Here is a 22,372-nt window from a genome sequence, read left to right as displayed (position 1 = left end):
CACAGGAAGACAATGTGGCTCTAGAGCTTGAACTTATTTATATATTTGTTTTATATTTTATTTCAATTTTTAAAAATTTTTAATTCAAATTATAGTTAGTTAACATATAGGGTAATATTGGTTTCAGGACTAGAATTTAGTGACTCAGGACTAGAATTTAGTGACTCATCAGTTACTTAAAACACTCAGTGCTCATCACAAGTGCCCTTCTTAACACCCATCTCCCATTTAAGCCCATCCCCTGCTCACCTCTCTCCATTAACCTGTTTGTTCTCTACAATTAAGAGTTTCTTATGGCATTTAGCCATATAATACATAAGTAATTGGAAAAATTGTTTTTTTTCCTGCAGGTATTTTGATATGCTGAGTAATACCAGCCCCCAAGTGTCTTGTTACATTACGGCACCATCATATATTCTACAACATCTAGAATGCCGGATAGTTAACAGCATGAGTTCTTTAATAGTGAGCGATAGTGAAGAGTTGGTCAGTAATGTCATCGCTGTTGAATGTTCAGATATGGAAAAAAAAATTCCATTTCCAATATGCATTGCAATTCCATTTACTGCACGTTACAGGGGAAATTACAGAGACATCATGGTGAAAATGTCTGACATAAACCTTCAATCAAGTTACCTAACCCCAAATTCACTGGAAGGAATGAGAGGAAGTTATAAGGTTGGTAAATCCTTGGCTACATCTACATTTGCTCTTCGACTCCTTTACTAAATATTACTCGGACTACCAAATTGTGTGTATCTATAATTATCCCATTGGTAAAAAATGGAAGGGTTAATTAGATTAACACCAGTGAGTCCACAAACTTTTTGCTATCTTTTTATCTTTATGGTCAAAGAGCAGAAATCTTCAGCCAAACTTAAGAATGAAGAACTTGGGTCTAGGACCCAGCAACTGTTGTGTTTTCACCTGGGAAACAAAATCAAAATCATGGCTTAATTAGCTTCATGTCTTAGACTACCAATAGACTAACATTTAAATGTGATGGACTCTCTGTTTAAATTTAAGAATGTTGGAATCCCCAGATAACACTAGCTTTATTTTTTATCATTCATGAGTTGGGAAAATATGTTAAAAAAAAAAAGATGAACAATTGTGTGTGTGTGTTCCTTGAAATAGTTTTTAAGTCTATAAATTGTGTTTTGTTTATACACAGAAGACAGTATATGTGGTAGTTAGGATGTGGGTTGTGGAGGAAGATAAGCTGGGTTTGAAATCTGGTTCCTGTACTTCCGTGCTATGTTGGTGTGGGTATATTATGTAACCTTTCCATGACTTAATATCTTTATCTGAAAAATGAATACAATATTAGTTCCACCTGATAGGGTCATAGGGATTAAATGAATAAATGCACATATAGAGATAAAAGGAAGCCTATAAACACGTGTTAGTAGTTAATAAATTACCATTTTTCACGGTCAACTTATTATAGTAACTCTGAGTTTCTCTATGGTCACAAATTCGTATGTTTTGAAGACAGGCTATATAAGTTATTAAACTCAGCATAGAGTTGATGGGAACTAAGGTTAAAGATTCTTCTGTGGACCACTGAATTTATTTTTAAACAGAATATTTGACCTTTTAGCTTTATGAAAATTGTTATTATTTGAAAAAAAGGGCAAGGAATAAATATTTAAAATTCCACTAAATAAGAAATGCCTTATAATATATCTCTTCTTCTTCTGATTTTTGTCTTTTCTGAGTTACAAACAAGGTTATAGAGTAGAATATGAAAGTGAATCCTGTTCTAATTATTTATTCCAATTCATGTCACTAGCATATTTTATATTTAGTCCAGGAAGACTGTATGTCTAATAGTCTGGTCTGCATTGCCCTTGACTGTGGCTTTTTAATCTTAAGCAGTCTGTGTGACTGTCATTATAAAAGCAAAAATGGTTGACGGTGCCTGGGACTTTCACAAAATGGACAGCAAGATATTTTGTAAATGGATCATAAGAGCAAGAAGGAAAACAAAATAAGAGGACCATTGTCTACTGGAAAATATAAAAGCATATACTTTTTATAGTTTTCTAATGGTAGTTATCCCTATTTTTAGCTCAAAAATTTTTAAACTCTGGATTGCTTCCAAAATTTTGTGTGGTTCCTAGGACATTTAAGAATTCTAATTCTGGAGTCAGATAAACAAACCATCATCAGAATTCTGTTCCTGACACTCCCCTGCTTAAAAACACTTCCGGTTCCCAGCATCTGCCAAGTAGGCTCTGAATGCACAACCCACTATCAGTTCCGGGAAGACTTTTTTTCTTACCTCTCACCATTTTCCCTTCAGCCAATCAATTACATTCATCACACCCTGAATTTTCCCAAGGACGGATTCATGAAGTGATATTGTGAAATGTCTTCCTTAGTTTTCAAATGACAGATTATTCTCCATTGCTCCATTGTGACTGTCCCTGAAATGTGTGTGTGTGTGTGTGTGTGTGTGTGTGTGTGTGTGTGTGTCTGTGTGTGTGTGTGTGTCTGCATGATTATCCACTCAGGCTGGGGCGGAGCCAGGCTGGGGCGGAGCCAGGCTGGTGTTTGGGGAGACATGAATAGACCAAATGACTTTTAAATCTTCCTCTTCATTTTTAAGCTTTGGTGAGTATATGAGTAGATAATTTTGTTTTCCTTTATGTACTCAGTTCCTTTTCTGTGTGATAAAAAAGCTTGAATATGTGCCTGCATAGATGCATTACAAATTTAAATGTCACGATGTAAAAATGAAACACCAATATCTATTTTCAGTCATTTGTTCCACTGCATGGAGAGAAACAGAGAAAATGAATTTACTAAGAGACTGTGAATTGTCAGAAGGAAGAATTTGCTGACAGAACAGGTGCTCTAGCTTTTGCATAAACTACCCAAATGATGACGTTTGGGATTCCCTAAAACAGTGTTCAATTTTCTAGATAAGGACCAATATTTAAAGTTTATTCTGATAAATGAAGAGAGGATTCCAAAAATAGTTAATATTTGTGAAAACACTACTTGTGATTGTCCATTCACTATACATTTTGGGGGGGATTTAATTTAAATTTTAAAAATATATTTAATTCTCTCTTTTCTGTCATGTAGTTCAAATTTGAGAAACTAATATCTACCTCTGCTTCATCTCATGAGATGACCACCCTTCGGAGTTAATGTAATCTTTCCCAACTGTGGGAGATTACAGGGATAGCAGATAGAGTATGTACAGCAGATACTCCCAGAACTGTGCTGTGTTAAGGTACTTTCATGTTCTCAATCCATACAGGGGACCTGTGCTGAAGTGAAAGTGTACAAGTTGGGTATCTTTTCTGTTGTGTCCTGTTTAAAGAAAGAGTCCTTCACCGTAACAAAGAAAGGCCTTACTCTTAAGCCAAGCATGGATTCCCGAGTGTCCTTAAATTATCCTCCAGGAGTTTTCAGCTCACCAGTGCTGGTACAATTAAAGGTAAATATTAAAAACTGGTCAGTTTCGGGGTGCCTGGGTGGCTCAGTGGGTTAAGCCTCTGCCTTTGTCTCAGGACAGGATCTCAGGGTTCTGGAATCAAGCCCCGAATCAGTCTCTCTGCTCAGCGGGGAGCCTGCTTCCTCCTCTCTCTCTCTCTACCTGCCTCTCTGCCTTCTTGTGATCTCTGCCAAATAAGTAAATAAAATCTTAAAAAACAAAACAAAACTGGTCAGTTTCTTTTCATAGATTTTGTGGGTCAGTAAACATGATCCAAAAAGGATAAAGAAGATACAGCTTTTTATTATACCAGTAAATGAATTCTTCTCTTACTTCCAATGACCTAATATACAGTGTTATTAGTGATAAAGTGATAATTTAGAGCATAGCGAATCTCATTCTGAAATAAATCCCTGCTGTATTTGAAAACTTTCTTAGCTACGTGAGTGTTTGTGTGTCTCCTTCATGTTATTTATTGACAAAAATATATGTTGAGTATCTATGATAAAACTGATGCCAGACATTGGGACATTTATGAGTCAAGATTTGCATCTGAGAGGATGACAAACAGGAGGCTAATCAATGAAAATATTTATAATTCTGAATATTTCATTATACTTAATTATAAAACAACCCTTTTTTGAAATGAGGATTTAAAATATACAAACACTATTTGCAAGGTATACACAAGATGTAATGGAACGTGGTTGCCCATTTTAGAAGATACACTTTCTCTGTATTTCTTGTTCTTACAGCCTGACTCTTCCCCCTTGCTTGCCTGTTTCTCCCAGTTATTGTAAGTGGTTTGCAAGAAAGAAAAAGTAAGGAAAAAACCATATGATGAGCAATTTACTCGTAGATATTTTCCATAAACTTGAAATTTTAGAATCATGCTAGCTATTTTTATTAGCCATTCTTATGTGAGAGGAAACAAATAAATATAGTCTTGTTTTTCTAGTTTCTGAAGATCACTTGATCTAACAACAGTTCTAATTAGAAATTATGTAAAATGTCTATTTTGTTTTCTAGGTCATTTTGTTGCCTACAATTAAGAGTGTTTCTCAGTTATTTATAACATAGGACAGGGAACCTAGATTTCAGAAAGACTTTGTAAAAAGGGGACCAAATGCTGTGTTTTTTATAAATTAATGCAGTGTTGATTCTATCAACACTGCACAAGGAAGTATATAAAACTAGGTTCTATCAAATTTTCAGAAAATTGGTTTAGTAATGTATGGATACTTTGCATCTTTTGTTATTAAAATATATGAATATATGTATTATTTTGTATAGGTTCAGCCAGTTGACCCATCCTTGGTGGCGTATCTAAAAACACAGCAAGATACTTCTTACCCGGTAGTATCCACAAGCCCTCTGATCCATGTTAAGCACCCATCAATACATCCTTTCCAGAAGCCAGTCACTGTATTCCTACCTTGTGCTCCACACCCTGATAAAAAGACCCTTGGGTCTGAGATAGATCTTAAAAGAACAGCTAGTGCCACGACCAATAGGATCATACCTTTATACCTCAACCGGTGAGTTAAATCTTACTATCTCTGACTTGATGATAAACAAAGAAATGTAAATAATTGAAAAATGTAATTTTATGTCACATATTTAAATATCAGTATTAAAATATTATGAAACATTTTGAGGTGCCTGGGTGGCTCAGTGGGTTAAGCCTCTGCCTCCAGCTTGGGTGGTGATCTCGGGGTCCTGGGTTCCATCTCCGCATCTGACTCTGCTCAGCAGGGAACCTGCTTCCCCCCCACCCCCAACTGCCTGCCTCTCTGCCTACTTGTGATCTCTTTTGGTCAAATAAAAAAATACATAAAAATTTTGAAAAAAATATTATGAAACATTTTAATATAGAAATAAAATACTGTGGATTCATAAAAGGTAATAGTTTTAGCTGTAACATGCCCAAATGTGTGCTATGTGATAAGGCTGATACAGAAGAAGTAAAATTAAATCTTGCTTTCAAAGAAGTTATGATATGGTTGATTATAAAGATGTGGTATAGTGGTTTTAATTTCTATATTTAAGAGTGTTCTGTAAATGTCAGAAAAGAATTAACCTGAACCTTTCCAAAGCAAATTAAATTTGAGTCTGTTTTGCCATATAGGTAGATTCTTTCCTAATTTTTTAATTAAAATCCCCACTGATAAGAAAAATACGCATATTGAGTTACTAGCCAGAAATAAATTCAAAGGACAGGTTATCAACAAATAGGCTACACACAGAATAATCCTGATCCTAATTCTTATCCTTTCATTTATTTTTTTATTTTTATTTTTATTTTTTTTAAGATTTTATTTATTTATTTGAGAGAGAGACAGTGAGAGAGAGCATGAGCAAGGAGGAGGTCAGAGAGAGAAGCGGACTCCCCATGGAGCTGGGAGCCCGAGGCGGACTTGATCCTGGAACTCCGGGATCATGACCTGAGCTGAAGGCAGTCGTCCAACCAACTGAGCCACCCAGGCGTCCCCTTATCCTTTCATTTAATACTTATTTTCTTTTCCTAATGAAAAATGTAGAAGGGAATTTCCTACTCTTCAGTTCTGAAGGAAAAGGGTTTTGTTTTCCTCTGAAAAACTGGAAGAGGGAGAAACAACTTCAGACACTTAATTGAAATGCTAACTACTATTCATTAAGAAGCTTCTGTGTGCCAGGATTCCTGTGTATATCTTCTTATCCAATCTACCCACCATCTTATTTTCATTTTATTAGAGAGAAGATTGAAACTCAGTATGCGTAAGAACTTGTACAAGTCTCTGTATCTACCAAGTGGTGCAATCTTGGATGCACCCACATATCTCTAGATCTACTCATGACTCTGAGTAGCTATCATTTATTTAGTTTGAGGCTGCAAGGCTGGAAATTAAGAAGAGGATTATTTGTCCTTTCCCACCATGTTTACAATTTAGGGTACTGGCAATAGTAAAACATCAGGTTATGGCTGGGAGAAGAAATTAAACTTTCCCTCATGTTAGATCAGTGAGAGAGGGCATAAAAATATATATGTGATCCAGTGATACGTACTTTTCCTACTTGAGAAATATATATATTTATATATGAATATAATAATTATTATATAATAAATATAATATTTAATAATTCATGTAATAAATATAATTATTATATTTATATTCTCTATATATGCATATATATGTGTGTGTGTATATATATATATATATATATATATATACACACATACATACAGTTGTAGTTTAGTTAATCCACATTCCTGTGTATCATGGTAAAGTAAAGTAACCTGGAGCTTCCAATTTAAAATGTACAGGCTAATAGATTAAGACATTGTCTTTTAGACATTTCCTGAAATACGTATATATATATTCGTAAAGACAAGAACTTAATTCTTAAAATGGATTTTACCAGTAACCTGTTGCTAGAATCTGGTATTTCTACTGTATGTAGAGGATGGATGGCAAAGGATTTATAAAAAATAATTTGTGACTGATACATATTTTCCATCATCAAACAAAACCTCTCCTTTTGTAAGAAAGATGATAGAAAAATAATTTGTCTGTCCTTGGTTGTCTATTCCCATAGTTTGAGAAATATAAATTTATCTCTGTAATACAGAGACAATCATCTTTGGGAACTGATTACATCAGTGTTCTTTTGCTCCCCTTTTGCTATACTTCCACATCCCTCAGAAATGACAGAGTAGAATGCGGAGAGAAATTAGAGACAGCATTTTTCATTGTCAAAACTGAAATTCCCCTAAGTATAGGGATAAGAATAGAGACAATAAGAGCCCTAGTAGAAATCATGCAGACGGTGGCACATTTTCATACACTTAATTGATTCAAAACACTTAAAATCCAGTTATCCCAGGTAGGAAAAGATGACACGTGGTAATCCAGATAAATGATAGTCAGTAGAAATGATTAGACACTGAAAATTGATTTCTAAATTATGCACATGGATCTGCTCTCCAGATCTAAATCTCTTAAAGAGATTCAAGTGGTTGCCAAAATGGAAGTGTGTGGATGAATATTTATTCAAGATTAAGGAAAAAAGCCCTACATGGTTTCTTAAGGGGGAGAAAAAAACTTAATACCAATCAAAAAGATTCCAAAAACAGAACAAAACCACAAAAATCAAATTATAGAAATAGGGAAGGAGAACATCGTCTTGACATTTCACAGTAACTGGAATAATGAGAATCCCAGTTCCCTGGAGAGTATTATGGGAATCTATTTTGGAAACAGTAGTATCCAGTAAGCAAAATTTCTGAGAGGCAGAAGGCCATCAGGATACACCAGAGCAAGATGAGGACACAGGATGAGATAGAAAGATAACAAGCAGAGATGAAAAGAAACCCAGGTATGATAAGGAATCATTTGAAGTGATGTCACCTAATAATTATGGTTTCCATCAAAGGAACAACCAAAACAACCATAAAAGATGCAATAATCAAAGGCATAGTTGAATTTCATTTCTTGATGTTGATTAAAGCCTTGAGTTAGAAAGTGCTGATTGATTACTAGACACAATTATGAAAAAGAAAAAAAGTAACAATGCTTACATAGGCATGACTTGGGAAATGGAAATGTACGTTTAAAGGAAACAATTCTGTAACAACCCATTTAGCAGAAACAGATTAAGTAAAAAAGAATAACATTAGTCTTGCCTCAGTCTCATTCATAAAAGCAAAATGCAGAAAGGAAAAGTCGATATGGCAAAGGATAACCCAAAAAACCCAAACAAACAAGAAAACAGCATGGGGATATTAAAGGAAAAAGATGATTAAATAAAATAAGCAGTTACATTAAATAGATATAAATGGGTTAAACATAATCTATACTATTGTTCATCTTATACAAATCTCTAATACTTTTAATACCATCTATGCTATATTTGAGGTGATTTCCTTAGATTTGTCATGTATTTTATCATTTTTAAAATATTTTACTATTTTTAAATCAGCTGTTTCAACCATTCATCTCACTCATTGTAATACTCATTTTTAAAAGGCTATTGCTTTATTTTAAAAATCATTTTTTCCACGATGCTGTGTTTTTCATTAAGCTTTCCATTTCTTTCTTTATCTCCTTAATCATTGTAAACACACTCATTTTATGGTTTCATTCAGATTATTCTATCACCTACCTATTAACATGTTTGCTATTATCTATTAGCATGGTATAATCCAGAACATTGTCTATAATGTTCTATTTCCAAGTATTGATTATGATTTTTCGTCAGATCAGCTTTTCTTCTCCCCTTCCCTCCTGCCCAGAGCTGCTTTGCGTGTTTGTTGATTTCTTGAGCCCATGTTCTAAGAGAGTTTGGTTGTTTTTGTTGTTTCTCATTTCATGGCCACTGCTGTCCTTTTGGGATTCCAGGTTGATGACTTAGTTAGTTCCAGCTAATAGCTAGGAGCTGCATATAACCTGCCTGATAATATGTTCAGCTCCAGCCCCCACACCTGGTGTGAGTGCATGGTTGGTGGGGCAGCATGTGTGTATGGAGGAGACTGATGACTGTGGAAGTATCCGTAGAATCAATTGCTCATGTTCCCTAGGGAGAGAAGAGAATTCTAGCTTTTTGAGATTCTTTTAAAAAATATCTTATTTATTTATTTGAGGGAGAGAGAGTGAGCATGAGTTGGGGGGTTGGGGAGTGGCAGAGGGAAATGGAGAAGCAGACTCGCTGCTGAGCAGGGAGCCCTCTGGGGCTCTATCCCAGGACTTGGAGATTGTAACTTGAGACAAAGGCAGCCGCTTAACCTACTGAACCACCAGTGCTCCTAGTTTTTTTGAGATTTTATTAATTTCCAGACCTAAGGGATTTCCTTTCTGGCTTTTGAGTTGCTCTCTGTGTGTCTGTGTGTTTAAGAAAGAGAGAGTTTTTGTCCAGCATTTCTATGTAGCAGGAAGATAACCATTTGTCATCAACTCTATTGGCCAAAGTGCAGATTTCTCTTTTTTTCTCTGTTTCTTTGCTACAGTATATATACACTTTCTACTAGAAAATCCTTTTTCTATCTATGTTTACATGAAGAACTCTGATTTATTCTGTAAGTGGTAGTTCAACTCTTTCCTTACGTGTCAAGACATTCTAAAATCTCCAAGAGGGACTGATTTTTTCTCTCTTTGTGTCAGTCCCATTCTTTCTGCATATCCTATATCATACCATAGTATTATTAAATTCTCTTTTCCATTTAGCATCACTCAGCACAAGTACAACATAGTAGGTGCTCAATAAATGTTGTATGAGTTAAATAAATTAATGAATAAATTTGTGGAAATGTAAATAGTATTAGTAATCCTTCTTTTTTTAAACAATGTTAAATTAGTATTTTATAATAGGCTCTGTTGTTATTAGCGCTAGATATGGTAGATGCATTTTCTCTATCCAGTGGAGCAGAAAACAATAAAATGGGGGTCAGCTGGGTGGCTCAGTCATTAAGTGTCTGTCTTTGGCTAAGGTCATGATCTCAGGGTCCTGGGATTGAGCCCTGCATTGGGCTCTCTGCTCAGCAGGGAAGGCTGATTCTCCTTCTCCCACTCCCCCTGCTTGTATTCTGTCTCATTGTCTCTCTGCCAAATAAATAAATAAAATCTTAAAACAACAACAACAACAATAAAATGAAACCCTATACCAGCTGTTTGTTTAACATTCTTTCATCAAAGGGTGAAAATAGGTGAACATTTTCTGTGGAAATAGGAACACAATGAAGCACTCCATACCTCATAAAGTTAAAAAGATAAAATCTAGTTGAGGCCCAAACATAATCTAAATAAAAAAATTAAATGTCTTTATTACACCACATTCCTTTATGTCTGAAAGATTTCTGGGAAAAAGCCATCGAATTATGAACCAGAAAAGTTATCTTGACAATAATAAAAGGTGACATTAACTTATTCAATAAAAGTTTATTCCATATTATATTAAAAACATGTTATAGAATCAAATGGGAAAACATTTTTCTTCATGAAAAATGCTATTTCTGCAGAATGTTGTTGGTTTTAAGATGATCTTGTTCAAATGTAACATATACGAGAGTCATATATGAGAATATTTGTGAAATAGATATGTCATATCACATGAGAATAAAATAGACCAGTCGGTAAAACTACCATGTAACTTAAGAAATCAAAAAGAGATGATTCCCCAGAATAGCTGACACAGGAGAAGAACAGAGTTGGAAGAGGAGCACTACCTGATTTTGAGACTTACCTTATAACTGTAGTAATCAACACAGTGTGGTACTGGGGAAAGAATAGGTGAATAGATCAACAGAACCCAACAGAGAGCCCAGAAATAGATTCACATATATATATATAGTTAACTCATATTTGACAAAGGAAAAAGACAATGCAATGGAGAAGACAGTCTTCTGAAGAAACAGTGCTAGAACAAGTAGAGGTCCACGTGCAAAAAACATTGAATCTAGACACAAACCTTACACTATTCACAAAAATTAACCCATCATGGATTATAGACATAATAACAATAATTATAGACATAAGGGCACCTGGGTGGCTCAGTGGGTTAATCCGCTGCCTTCGGCTCAGGTCATGATCTCAGGGTCCTGGGATCGAGTCCCACATCGGGCTCTCTGCTCAGCAGGGAGCCTGCTTCCCTCTCTCTGCCTGCCTCTCCATCTACTTGTGATTTCTCTCTGTCAAATAAATAAATAAAATCTTAAAAAAAATAATTATAGACATAAATGTAAAATGCAAAACTATAAAACTCCTAGAAGATAACGTAAGTGAAGACTTAGATGACCTTGGGTATGGTGATGACTTTTAGATAACAACACCAAAGGCATGATTCCTGACAGAAATAATTCATATGCTGGACTTCATGAAATTAAAAATTTCTGCTCTGGGAAAGAATATCAAGAAAATAAAATGAGTCACAGATTGGGAAAACATATTTTTAAAAGACACATCTGATAAAAGAGTGTTTTCCAGAATATACAAAGAACCTTAAAACTAAACAATAAGAAGCAAAAAACCTAATTAAAAAAGGGTCCGAAGACCTTAAGAAATACCTCATCAAAGAAGATAGATAGTTGTCAAATAATCTGAACAGATGCTTTATGTATGTCATCACTGAGATGCAAATTAAAGCAAAAAATGATACATCAATACACATCTTAATGGATGGCCAAAATCCAGAATACTGACAACCTTAAATACTGGTGAGGATGTAGAGCAGCAGGGATTCTTATTCATTGCTGGTGGGAATTCAAAATAGTACAACTGGAAAACTATTGGTTTCTTACAAAACTAAACATATTCTTCTCCTAAGCACTTCTTGCTATTTATCCAGAAGAGTTGAAAACATGTCACACAAACACCTGCATAATTTATTCATAATTTATTTATTCATAATTGTCAAAGAAGCAACCAAGATGTCCTTCAGTGGGTGAATGGATAAATAACATCCACAATAGAAAATTACTCAGTACCAAAAAGAAATGAGCTATGAAGCCAAAAAAGACGTGGAGGAATTTTAAATGTATATTACTAAGTGAAAGAAGTCAGTCTGAAAAGTCTACATGATACATACTGTATGAGGTTTTGGAAAAGGCAAAACCATGGAGACAGTAAAAAGATCAGCATTGTCAGAGGCTGGAGTGAAAGAAGGACAAATAGGCAGAGTCCAGAAGATTCTTAGGGAGGTGAAAATACTCTGCATAATATGATGATGGGTACATGTCATTCTATATTTGTTCAAACCTATAGAATATACAATACAAAAAGTGAACCCTGAATTAGACTATGGACTTTGGATGATTATGCTGTGTAAAGTGTAAGTCCATGAATTATAACAAAGGTGCTGCTTTGTTGGGGGATAGTGATAGTATATTAGGTATGCATATGCGGGGGTAGGAGATAGATAGAGAATCTCTGTACCTTCCTCTCAATTTTGCTGTAAGCCTAAAACTGCTATAGAAAAAAAGGATTAAAAAAAAAAAGAAACTATCCTTGAAAAGTTCCCAGCAATGTCTATTTCTATTTGTGGAGCTTTGGAACAGAACTTTTTTTTTTATCTTGGGAAAAATCTTCTGAGTATCTTTTAATTTTGTGGCATGTATCTCAGAGCAATGTATTGGGGGCACTGTTAGACCTGAAAAGGGCAGTCTGGAGTGCACATCTGCTGCTTTGTCTATCCAGACACTTTATTTTTTGGGGAATTGTATTACAAATTCTGGAAATTGTTCTTTCCATCTATGTGAAGATAATGGGATTTTTCATGTTTTTCTATGTCTCTGTTAATTATAATTGAACACTTGAACATAAATAGGCCAATTAAAATTCCCTTAATGCCTGAAATTTTGAAACAGAAAAAGTCCTTAAGAAATAGCAAGGTCAACTATTCTTGAATAAATAAATTGATTTAATAAAGTTTGATTCTGTTTTAAGGATCTCTTAATACATCAGAATGTCTCGTGGAGTGTGAGCAGGTGCTCTTCGCTATTAGGCAATACTAGATATGGAAGTTTGCTAATAGCATATAGATAAGGAAGGGTTTGTTTGCAGAGTTGTCAGGAACAGCTGGGATAAGCAAGGATGCTGCCAAATCATTTAATTTCAAGATGAGGTATATGCATTATCACATTAAAGTCTGAATTTGAAGTGATGGATGTGTTTACTAGCTTTACTATAATAATCATTTTACAACATATACATGTATTAAATCACCACATTGTACACCTTCTACAATATGTCAGTTACATCTCAATAAAGCTGGAAAAAATGAAATCTAATTTTGATCTTTATATCATTAAGGGTTTTTAAATTTTTATTTTAAGTGTCAGAAAAGGAAGCTCAAAATTTTGAGAAAGAAATTCTTTGGTTCATGTAAATAAAGTCTGGGGATATGTTTATCTTTACATTTCCTCTTAAACCAGAAATTACCTAGTCTCTCTCTTCTCTTTCTTCCTTTCTCTGTGCCAATTCCATTCTCTGACATTCTCTTGTTCCTCATGCTGGCGATAGCTACATCTTGATACCTGCATGTCCAGTGGAAATGGTGAAGCTTCCCCATGGATATGCATAAATGCCCTGAGAATTATTCTTACTCTAAATCAATTACAAACCCATCCCTGAGCAGATCACTGGGACCAGAAGGATGATGCACTATACAGTGCAGGCTAGGTTAAGTTATGGCATATTAACAAAAGCCTGAATTCCCAAGGGCTGGTTATAATCTTTATATCTCACACATGCTGTGTTGTCATCAAAGGCAGGCTGCTCCTTGGTTATCCTTACTCTAGGACTCTGGCTGAAAGGCAGCCACTTTCTGGCTGCTGTCAAGTAGCAGAAGAAAAAGCTTTGGATAGATTCACATGAGTAATTAAATGCTTGGTCTCCAAGTGGCATTCACCGTTCATTAACCACAATCAATCATATGGCCCCACTCAACCACAGGGGACAGGAAGTGCAGTTCACTCTGGAAAATGGTATGGAGGGTCCTCAAAAAGTTGAAAATACAATTACACTATGATCCAGCAATTGCACTACTGGATATTTACCCGAAAGATACAAATGTAGTGATCCGAAGGGCCATCTGCACCCCAGTGTTTATAGCAACAATGTCTAAGTAGCCAAACCATGGAAAGAATCCAGATGTCCTTTTACAGATGAATGGATAAAGAAGATGTGAGATATATATGTATAAATATATAGATAGATATATATCTATATATAGATATATCTATATAGATCTAGATATCTAGATATCTATATCTATCTGTATCTATCTATATATATATAGAGAGAGAGAGAGGGAGAGAGAGAGAGAGATAGAGACATATAAAATGGAATATTATACAGCCCTCAAAAATGAAATCTTGTCATATGCAACAACATGGATGGAACTACAGTGTATTATGCTAAGTGAAATAAGTCAATCAGAGAAAGACAATTATCATATGAGGTCACTGATATCTGGAACTGGAGAAATAAGGCAGAGGATTATAGGGGAAGAGAGGAAAAAAATGAAACAGGACAAAATCAGAGAGGTAGACAAACTGAGGGTGGCTGGAGGGCTGTGGGGTGGAGGGTTGGGGTAACTGGGAGTTGGACATTGGGGAGAGTGTGTGTTGTAATGGGCACTGGGTATTACATAAGACTGACGAATCACAGCCTAGCATCCCTGAAATGAATAAACAATTATATGTTAATTAATTGAATTTAAATTTTAAAATAATTTTAAAAAAGGAAGGGCAGTCCTATCATATGATCAGAATGAGGGAAAATTGTATTTTTTGCCAAATGTATTAATGAATGCCAAATGCACTATTTAGCTCAGGTTTTATATCCACCTTGACCCTGGAGTAGCACCATTTACACTACAGCGAGGAATCTATAAGTCCCCACAAAAATTTAAGGCATTGATAGAAAAAAAAGTAAGAATTGTCATAAGAAGAAGAAATCAATAATACATTTTTTAAGCCAGTTTCTACTAAATGGTCAAAGTTTTGGATTCACTTTGAGTGTATCTTCCTGTGTTAATAAATTATTAACTTCAAAAGATTACAAAATTCACTGTATTTGTAGTTTTAAAACAAAACCCCAAAACTAAATGCTATTTCTTCACTATCTCCCTTATTTTAAACTAGTCGATTCCCTGAAGGAATCAGAAGAGTCTAAAGTTTTCAGAGTGGACATTTTAAATAGGATTAAGTTCCTCATTTATGTCATAAGACAGCTCAACTTGTAACACTAAGGTAGATTTAAAGCCATAACTAATTCTTTTTTTTTAAGGTTTTATTTATTTATTTGAGAGAGAGTGAGAGAGAGAGAGAGCATGAAAGCAGAGTAGGGACGGAGGGAGAAGCAGACTCCCCTCTGAGCAGGGAAACTCATGCAGGGCTCGATCCTGGGACTCTCGGATCATGACCTGAGCTGAAGGCAGATGCTTAACCAGCTGAGTCACCAGACACCCCCCACCATAACTAATTCTATTCACAAATAAAGATGGGGGAATGGGGCTTCATTCTAAGTAGCTAGCAAAAATGGTTCTGAAACCCTCGTGAGTAGTAGCATCATTAGACCATTTTCTCCACTCCAACATGGTCAGTATGGAGGACTTCTTCCTCAGTGAGTAATATAAACCCATTTAAGTGAATTCAGGAAAAGAAAGGTTTATTGTAAGGACATCTCTAGGACTACATGAATTCCATCTCTAGGACTACATGAATTCTTTCATTGTGATTTTTCTCCTTTTCTCTTTTAACATCTCCTCTATTTTTCCCTTCTTACTAATCTCTGTGCTTATTATTTTCATAATCCAGGGCAGTGCAGCTAAAAGACAAGTTATAATCTCTGAGCCTCTTAGACAAATTCCGAAGAAAAAGGATAAAATATTTTTCAGTGCTTAAAATTGGTCTACTGTGAGTCAGTCCAGCTCTGGCTGATGGAAGGTAGCACATGATACATACAACTGCCCCTTTTAGGGGATCTGAGTGGAGTAGGTTAAAAAGGAAGGAGCACTATACAAGAAAGCTAATTTCTATGTCTGCTGTAGGAAGTAGGATGAGAATTTTTTTTTTACGATGAGAATATTAATGGCATTAATGCTTAGTATAATTATAAGTGCTTTACAAATACTGATTTCATTCCATGATGTAGATACTGATGTTGCTCCCCATACTATGAATAAGGAAACGGTGATACAGAAAGAACAAATATCTTGTCCATGATTGGATAATTAATAAGATGCAGATTTACCCAGGATTTGAAAGTAGAAACTCTTGCTCCCAAGTCTGTGATCTCCCCTATCAGGCACCTCTACTAATCTTGGCTCTCCTAAGGCATTTGTACTTACCAGCAAGTTTATTCATGTTTTGGGGTTTTCCCTTAACTCTTGTCAGTAAAATACTTCTCGTTCTCAAAAGCTTATCACAAATATTAACCTTTCCACTTTGCAAGCTTCCCTGAGCCTTTCCTTCTGCTCTAAGCCATCCTGCACATTCCCTTAATTACCACACTGATCACCTTGTCCTGTGTTTGGATAATACAGTAATCCTGTTAGCTTCTGCAAAGCAAGGGCTGTATATTTCTTATCTTTGTATTCCTGGTGCCTGGCATAATTACTGGCCCATAGAATTCCGCAATGTATTGTCATTGAATTATTCGCTTAATGAAAGAATGAATGCCTTAAATAAGATTTATGCCACGCAAATTTTACCAGCTTTCTTCTGTTACCATTATATAGGACAAAAAGCGCTTCGCTAAGAAAACCTGGGAACAATGCCTGTGAACCTTTGAAACTACTGGGATTCAGAAGCCGAGACGGTGATTGGTTTGGTCTGGATGATGTGGTGGTGAGAAACATACAGAGTGGCTTGGTAGCATTTGAACTGTGTGAACATTTAGAGAGGTAATACAATGGTAATCACTAAAAGTTGATGATACTATATCCTGATGACTTACAATTGATATTTATAGAAATGGAACTATAGGATTCAATTTTTTATTCTTCAAATAAGCGTACCAATAGTTCTTTAGAGTGTGCTTCAAACGTCGGCCGGGATTGATACGAATACGCTGTCTATAATTTCATTCATGAGAGTTTCATAAGTGCTTTTGGAAAGCCCTCATAACTTAGACCTATTGTTTAAGGTTTCTTTTAACTCCCAAATAATTTTAAAATAGCACCTTTATTTATGAAATTCCATAAAGACAGTAATTTGCTGTTCCTACTATGCTCATCTCATAACTGTGTATATGTAAACTGAATTCGTTATTTCTGTGTCCTCATTTTGCTTTCTCATTTCCATGCTTTCTAGACAGTTCATTATGAAAAGGGTTTTAGACACTTTTCAAGCTCGTGAGGAGCAGACACTCGTAAAGAGAAGGCAATCCTATGGCTAAAGACAGCTTTTATTTTAAAATGGAAGATCTTACATCTACAATTGTCTTGGGTCAGAAATGAAGTCTAAGATGAGAATTTATTGATTTATTGAGGGAGAACTCTTAGATGAATCTTGTAAGGCAATGAAAGAAATAAGTAGGGCAAAGGAGTAAGATCGGAAAACCTCTGGTTTCAGTAGAAGTTTTATCTCAGCCTGATACCTCAGGGAAGCTCTAGAACATGAGGACCGAGAAAGATGGCTTTATACCCCTGCATCGGTCAGTCCTTGTCTGTGGGTGCAGGGATGTTCTGGCTGAGGGGGCTCCTGTAGGGTAATTCTCTGGAGAAAAGTCGGGGGAAATGTGTGAAAGGGCAGTGATCCAGCTCAGAGAAAGGCGTATTTATTAGTCTGCCAGGCTGCCCTAAAACAGTCCCACAAACTAGGTGGCTTTGACAACAGGAATGTATTGGCTCATCATTCTAGAGGCTAGAAGTCCAAGATCAAGTTGTTAGCAAGTTTCCTTCCTTCTGAGGACTATGAGGAAGGATCTGTTCCAGGCCTTTTTCCCTTGACTTTTAGATGGCCATTGTCATGTTCACATGGCGTTCCCTGTGTATGCATATTTTTATGTCCAGATTTCCCCTTTTTATAACCCCAGTCATATTGGGTTAGGATATATCCACTGACCTCACGTTAGCTTGATTACCTCTGTCAAGACCCTACCTCCAAATAAAGTCACATTCTAAGGTACTGGGGGTTAGGCCTCCAACATATGAATTTAGGTAGAGGGGATAAAATTCAGTGCACATCAGGGTCCATTCATAACCATCCTTACCACACAGAGACACAGATAAAATGTTGAATCCCCACTTAATTGTGACCTGTATTCTTTGTCCCATTGGTAGTAAATGGATGATCTTTATTATCTTTCTCTTCTATAGTTTGAAGTAATGCTCTTTGGTAATGCCAGATAAAATATAATTTAGAATATGCTGCCATATTTAGAGCTGATCTGAGACTGGGCAATTGCTTCATCTATAAACATCTGTTTAGAATTTGGTTTGGTTTCAACATTCCCGGGCTGCCAAGAGTTGCGTTAACGTCATTCACAAATCTAACTTTTGGGTTTTCAGCATGCCTGATTTCGAAGAATGTTGAATGGGATTGGCTCTTTCCTTGGGTGTTATTTGTTATGAGTATATCTTTGACGTGGCAGGTGGTCCTTATGTCATGCCTCTTTGCTCCCATACAGGTTTGTTGTGCTTCATCTTTCTTCCAATGTGGAAAACAGCCATTTGGTTTCTTTTGTGAAAGCTCTAGAGGAAGCCATGCTCAGCACCACTGCTTGTGCTGTACTGTGCCACCAGAAAGACAACCCCCGGAGAGTAGTTATCCTTGTGGTGCCCTCTAAAGATTTAAGCCAGGTGCTTCGGGGCTTGCGTTTGGAAGCGTTCAGTGGTCCCCTGGAGCCATCGCGTCCCTTCCAAGTAAAAGAAGGAGACCAGCTTCTTTTAAGATTTACTGGAAATATCTTTGCTTCAAGTAAGTATAAAGACACCTTGTTGTACCCTCTATGGGCTAACAGCTGCAAACTTCAGAAAGAGTTTGTTAAACTTGTAGGACTAAGGACACTTCCAGAAAAGTGAGAAGAGGCTTTTAAAAAGTGGGAAGAGGAAAACACTTATTTCTTTCTTCCTTTCCAGCCTCTTCTCTTACGAAGGGATGAATGATCCTTATAGACAGACTCTAAGTGACTTTCTTCTAGGAATAGTCTTCTCCAGGATTACTGAGTCCAAGCTAGAATCATCTCTCTCACACAACAGGGCAGTTACCTCCTAAATACTCCTCTGCTTCCACTATTAGTCATGTGAAATCTAATCCCACACAGGAACAATAATAACCGTTTAGAACTATAAATCATACTTTATTGCCCCATCATTAAAACCTTACAGTTATCTCTTAATTTACTTAAAATAATAACTAAACTCTTCCTGATGTACTACGAAGAATCTAATCTTGGATCAGTGGATTCCCAAGAGATGTGTGCATAGAACTATATTCCAGTATAATTATCTTATGTATACTTCCACTTACTTCATTTTATACATTTAAAAGACTACTCTGAGAAGCCAATAGGTTTCACCAAGTTCCAAAAGGGTCCATGGCACAAAAGTGGCTAAGAACCTCTCTGATCTAGAAGACACTCTGCTTACCTCTCACCCTCATATTTATCTGGTGCTTTTTTGCTTCCATTATAAATCTTACCACAACTTGAAATGATTTTATTTATTCACTTATTTTTCATTCATATACTTGTGTTCTTCACTGGAATGTAAATTTCATGAGGCTGATGACTATGTCTTCCCATGTACCCCTGAACCTGGCACATTGAGAGTGTGGTACATCAAGAGCTTTCAATAGTTATGCAATGAATGAGTGAATATATGACAATACTAAGAAAAACAAACAGCACAAATGAATATGAGAGGTTGCAGGATAATGGGGGAGAAGTGAGGGAATAGATAAGAAAAAGAGGTAAAAACATAGACCAGTGGAACAGAGTAGAGAGACCAGATATGAACCCTCCACTCTATGGTCAAATAATCTTCAACAAAGCAGGAAAAAAATATACATTGTAAAAAGGACAGTCTCTTCAATAAATGGTGCTGGGAAAATTGGACAGCTATATGTAGAAGAATGAGACTCAACCATTCTCTTAACACCATACACAAAGATAAACTTGAAATGGATAAAAGACCTCAACATGATGCAGGAATCTATCAAAATCCTACAGGATAGCATAGGCAATAACCTCTTTGACATCAGCCACAGCAACTTCTTTCAAGACATGTCTCCAAAGGCAATGGAAACAAAAGTGAAATTGAACTTTTGGGACTTCATCAAGATCAAAAGCTTCTGCACAGCAAAGAAAACAGTCAACAAAACAAAAAGGCAACCCACAGAAAGGGAGAAGATATTTGCAAAGGACACTATAGACCAAGGGCTGATATCCAACCATTGGATTCTATATCCAACCCTTGGAGTTCTATAAAGAACTCCTCAAGCTCAACACACACAAAACACATAATCATGTCAAAAAATGGGCAGAAGACATGAACAGACACTTCTCCAAAGAAGACATACAAATGGCTAATAGGCACATGAAAAGATGTTCTTTATCATTAGCCATCAGGGATATTCATATCAAAACCACATTGAGATACCACCTTACACCAGTTAGAATGGTCAAAATTAACAAGAGAGTAAAAAACAAGTGTTGGAGGGGATGTGGAGAAGGGGGAACCCTCTTACACTGTTGGTGGAAATGCAGGTTGGTGCAGCCACTTTGGAAAACAGTGTGCAGATTCCTTAAGAAATTAAAAATAGAGCTACACTCTGACCCTGAGATTGCACTACTGGGTATTTACCCCAAAGATACAGATGTAGTGAAAAGTAGGGACACCTGTACCCCAATGTTCAGTAGCAATGGCCACAGTTGCCAAACTGTGGGAAAGAACTAAGATGCCCTTCAACGGATGAATGGATGAAGAAAATATGGTTCATATATACTATGGAGTATTATGCCTCCATCAGAAAGGATGAATACCCAACTTTTATATCAACATAGACGGAACTGGAAGAGATTATTCTGAGTGAAATAAGTCAAGAGAAAGAATCAAGTATCATATGGTTTCACTCTCTTACGGAGCATAAGGAATAACACGGAGGACATGGGGAGATGGAGAGAAGTGAGATGAGGGAAATCGGAGGGGGAGATAAACCGTGAGAGACTGTGGACTCTGAGAAACAAACTGAGTGTTTTGGAGGGGAGAGGGTGAGAGGATGGGTGAGCCTGGTGGTGAGTATTAAGGAGGGCACGGATTGCATGGGGAGCACTGGGTGTGGTGCATAAACAATGGATGCTGGAACACTGAAAAGAAATAAAATAAAATAAAATAGTAAAATAAAATAGAATAAAAATAAATAAAATAAAATAAAAAGGGAAAAAAAGATGAAGAGAATGAGAAAAGGAAGAAAAAGGAGAACACAAAGAGAAAACAGCTATATGAGAGAAGAGATAAAAAGTTTTTTGGAGAAGTTGCCATCCCAGCAATTTCTTTTTACTAATTCAACCACTTCCCCTCTGTAACTTCTCTCCTTGATGTGGAATAGAATCTAATAGGTCTGTTGGCAAAAGTGAGGAGTAAGGGAGAAGTCAGGCATGGGTTTTATGGGGATTTCTGGCCCAGGAATCTTGTGATAGACTCGAAGTAATAGTTTCTGTTCCCTTATAAATTGATACAAGATCTCATTGATTTTTAATGATGCTTATTTTCTCTGTAATTCTGGAAATTGAAGCCAAGCTCCATTGGCTCTTTGTTGTCACAAAAATGATGCAGCTTGAAGCCGAGGCTGCCTTTTTTCTGGCATCTCAGAAATAAGACCCGAAGTGTCCCAGCGCAAACTGTCTTTTCCACTTCCGCATTCACTGTCCCAGCCATCTGAGTCAGCTGGCAGGAGCTAGTGAGTGAGTGACAGGGTATCAGAAAAAGGGAAAGGGAAGGGTGAGGAGGAGGAGGAAGGAACATAGAAGAGATCCTTTTCTACTTGGCTTCCGAAACAGAAACCACAGTGTCTACCCTGGGACAATCTCTCTAAGAAGAGAGAGTCAAAAACTGGAAGTGTCCCACCCAAAGTAATGATGCCAGTGATTTTCCTGTAATACTTGGAAGAGCAGCTGTGTTTATCTAGTGCCCTAAACAGGAGTGAGTTAGGATGCTTCTCATGAGCCATGGTACTGAGTGTATCATTGTCCGTAATGGGGAGGGAGAACATAAGCTAAAATAAGAGTGCCTGAGGAAAGCCAGTGCCTGAGCAATTCCTCCATGTAAGGAATGGAGAAGAACTTATTTCACTCAAGGGAAATGACTAGGGCAGGATGCTGGGTTGTTTCTCTTTTGCCTTTCCTAGAGACCTCTGCTCAGATCTGTGGCCTCACTGGGTTCCTCTCCCTGTAAGAGGAGCAAGATTCCCAGGAAAGCTCTGATACCTCATCCTTTCATTAAAGC

General features: G+C 36.5%; 1 protein-coding gene across 3 annotated transcripts in view; it reads left to right on the top strand.

Moving 5' to 3' along the window:
* The window catches only part of DTHD1 (death domain containing 1), an 80,394-nt gene that overhangs the window by 19,917 nt on the left and 38,105 nt on the right, over nt 1-22,372 (top strand). For all 3 annotated transcript variants that reach the window (XM_082728954.1, XM_082728953.1, XM_082728955.1), the window contains 5 exons: nt 351-678; nt 3,275-3,454; nt 4,745-4,989; nt 16,664-16,828; nt 18,556-18,845. In XM_082728954.1, coding sequence (XP_082585080.1) covers nt 351-678; nt 3,275-3,454; nt 4,745-4,989; nt 16,664-16,828; nt 18,556-18,845 — 1,208 coding nt within the window. The remainder of the gene's footprint in view (nt 1-350; nt 679-3,274; nt 3,455-4,744; nt 4,990-16,663; nt 16,829-18,555; nt 18,846-22,372) is intronic.

Source organism: Mustela nivalis, assembly GCF_964662115.1.
Source record: "Mustela nivalis genome assembly, chromosome: 4".
NCBI lineage: Eukaryota > Metazoa > Chordata > Mammalia > Carnivora > Mustelidae > Mustela > Mustela nivalis.
Note: the sequence above shows the minus strand (reverse complement) of the source record. Positions and strands in the feature narration are given on the sequence as shown.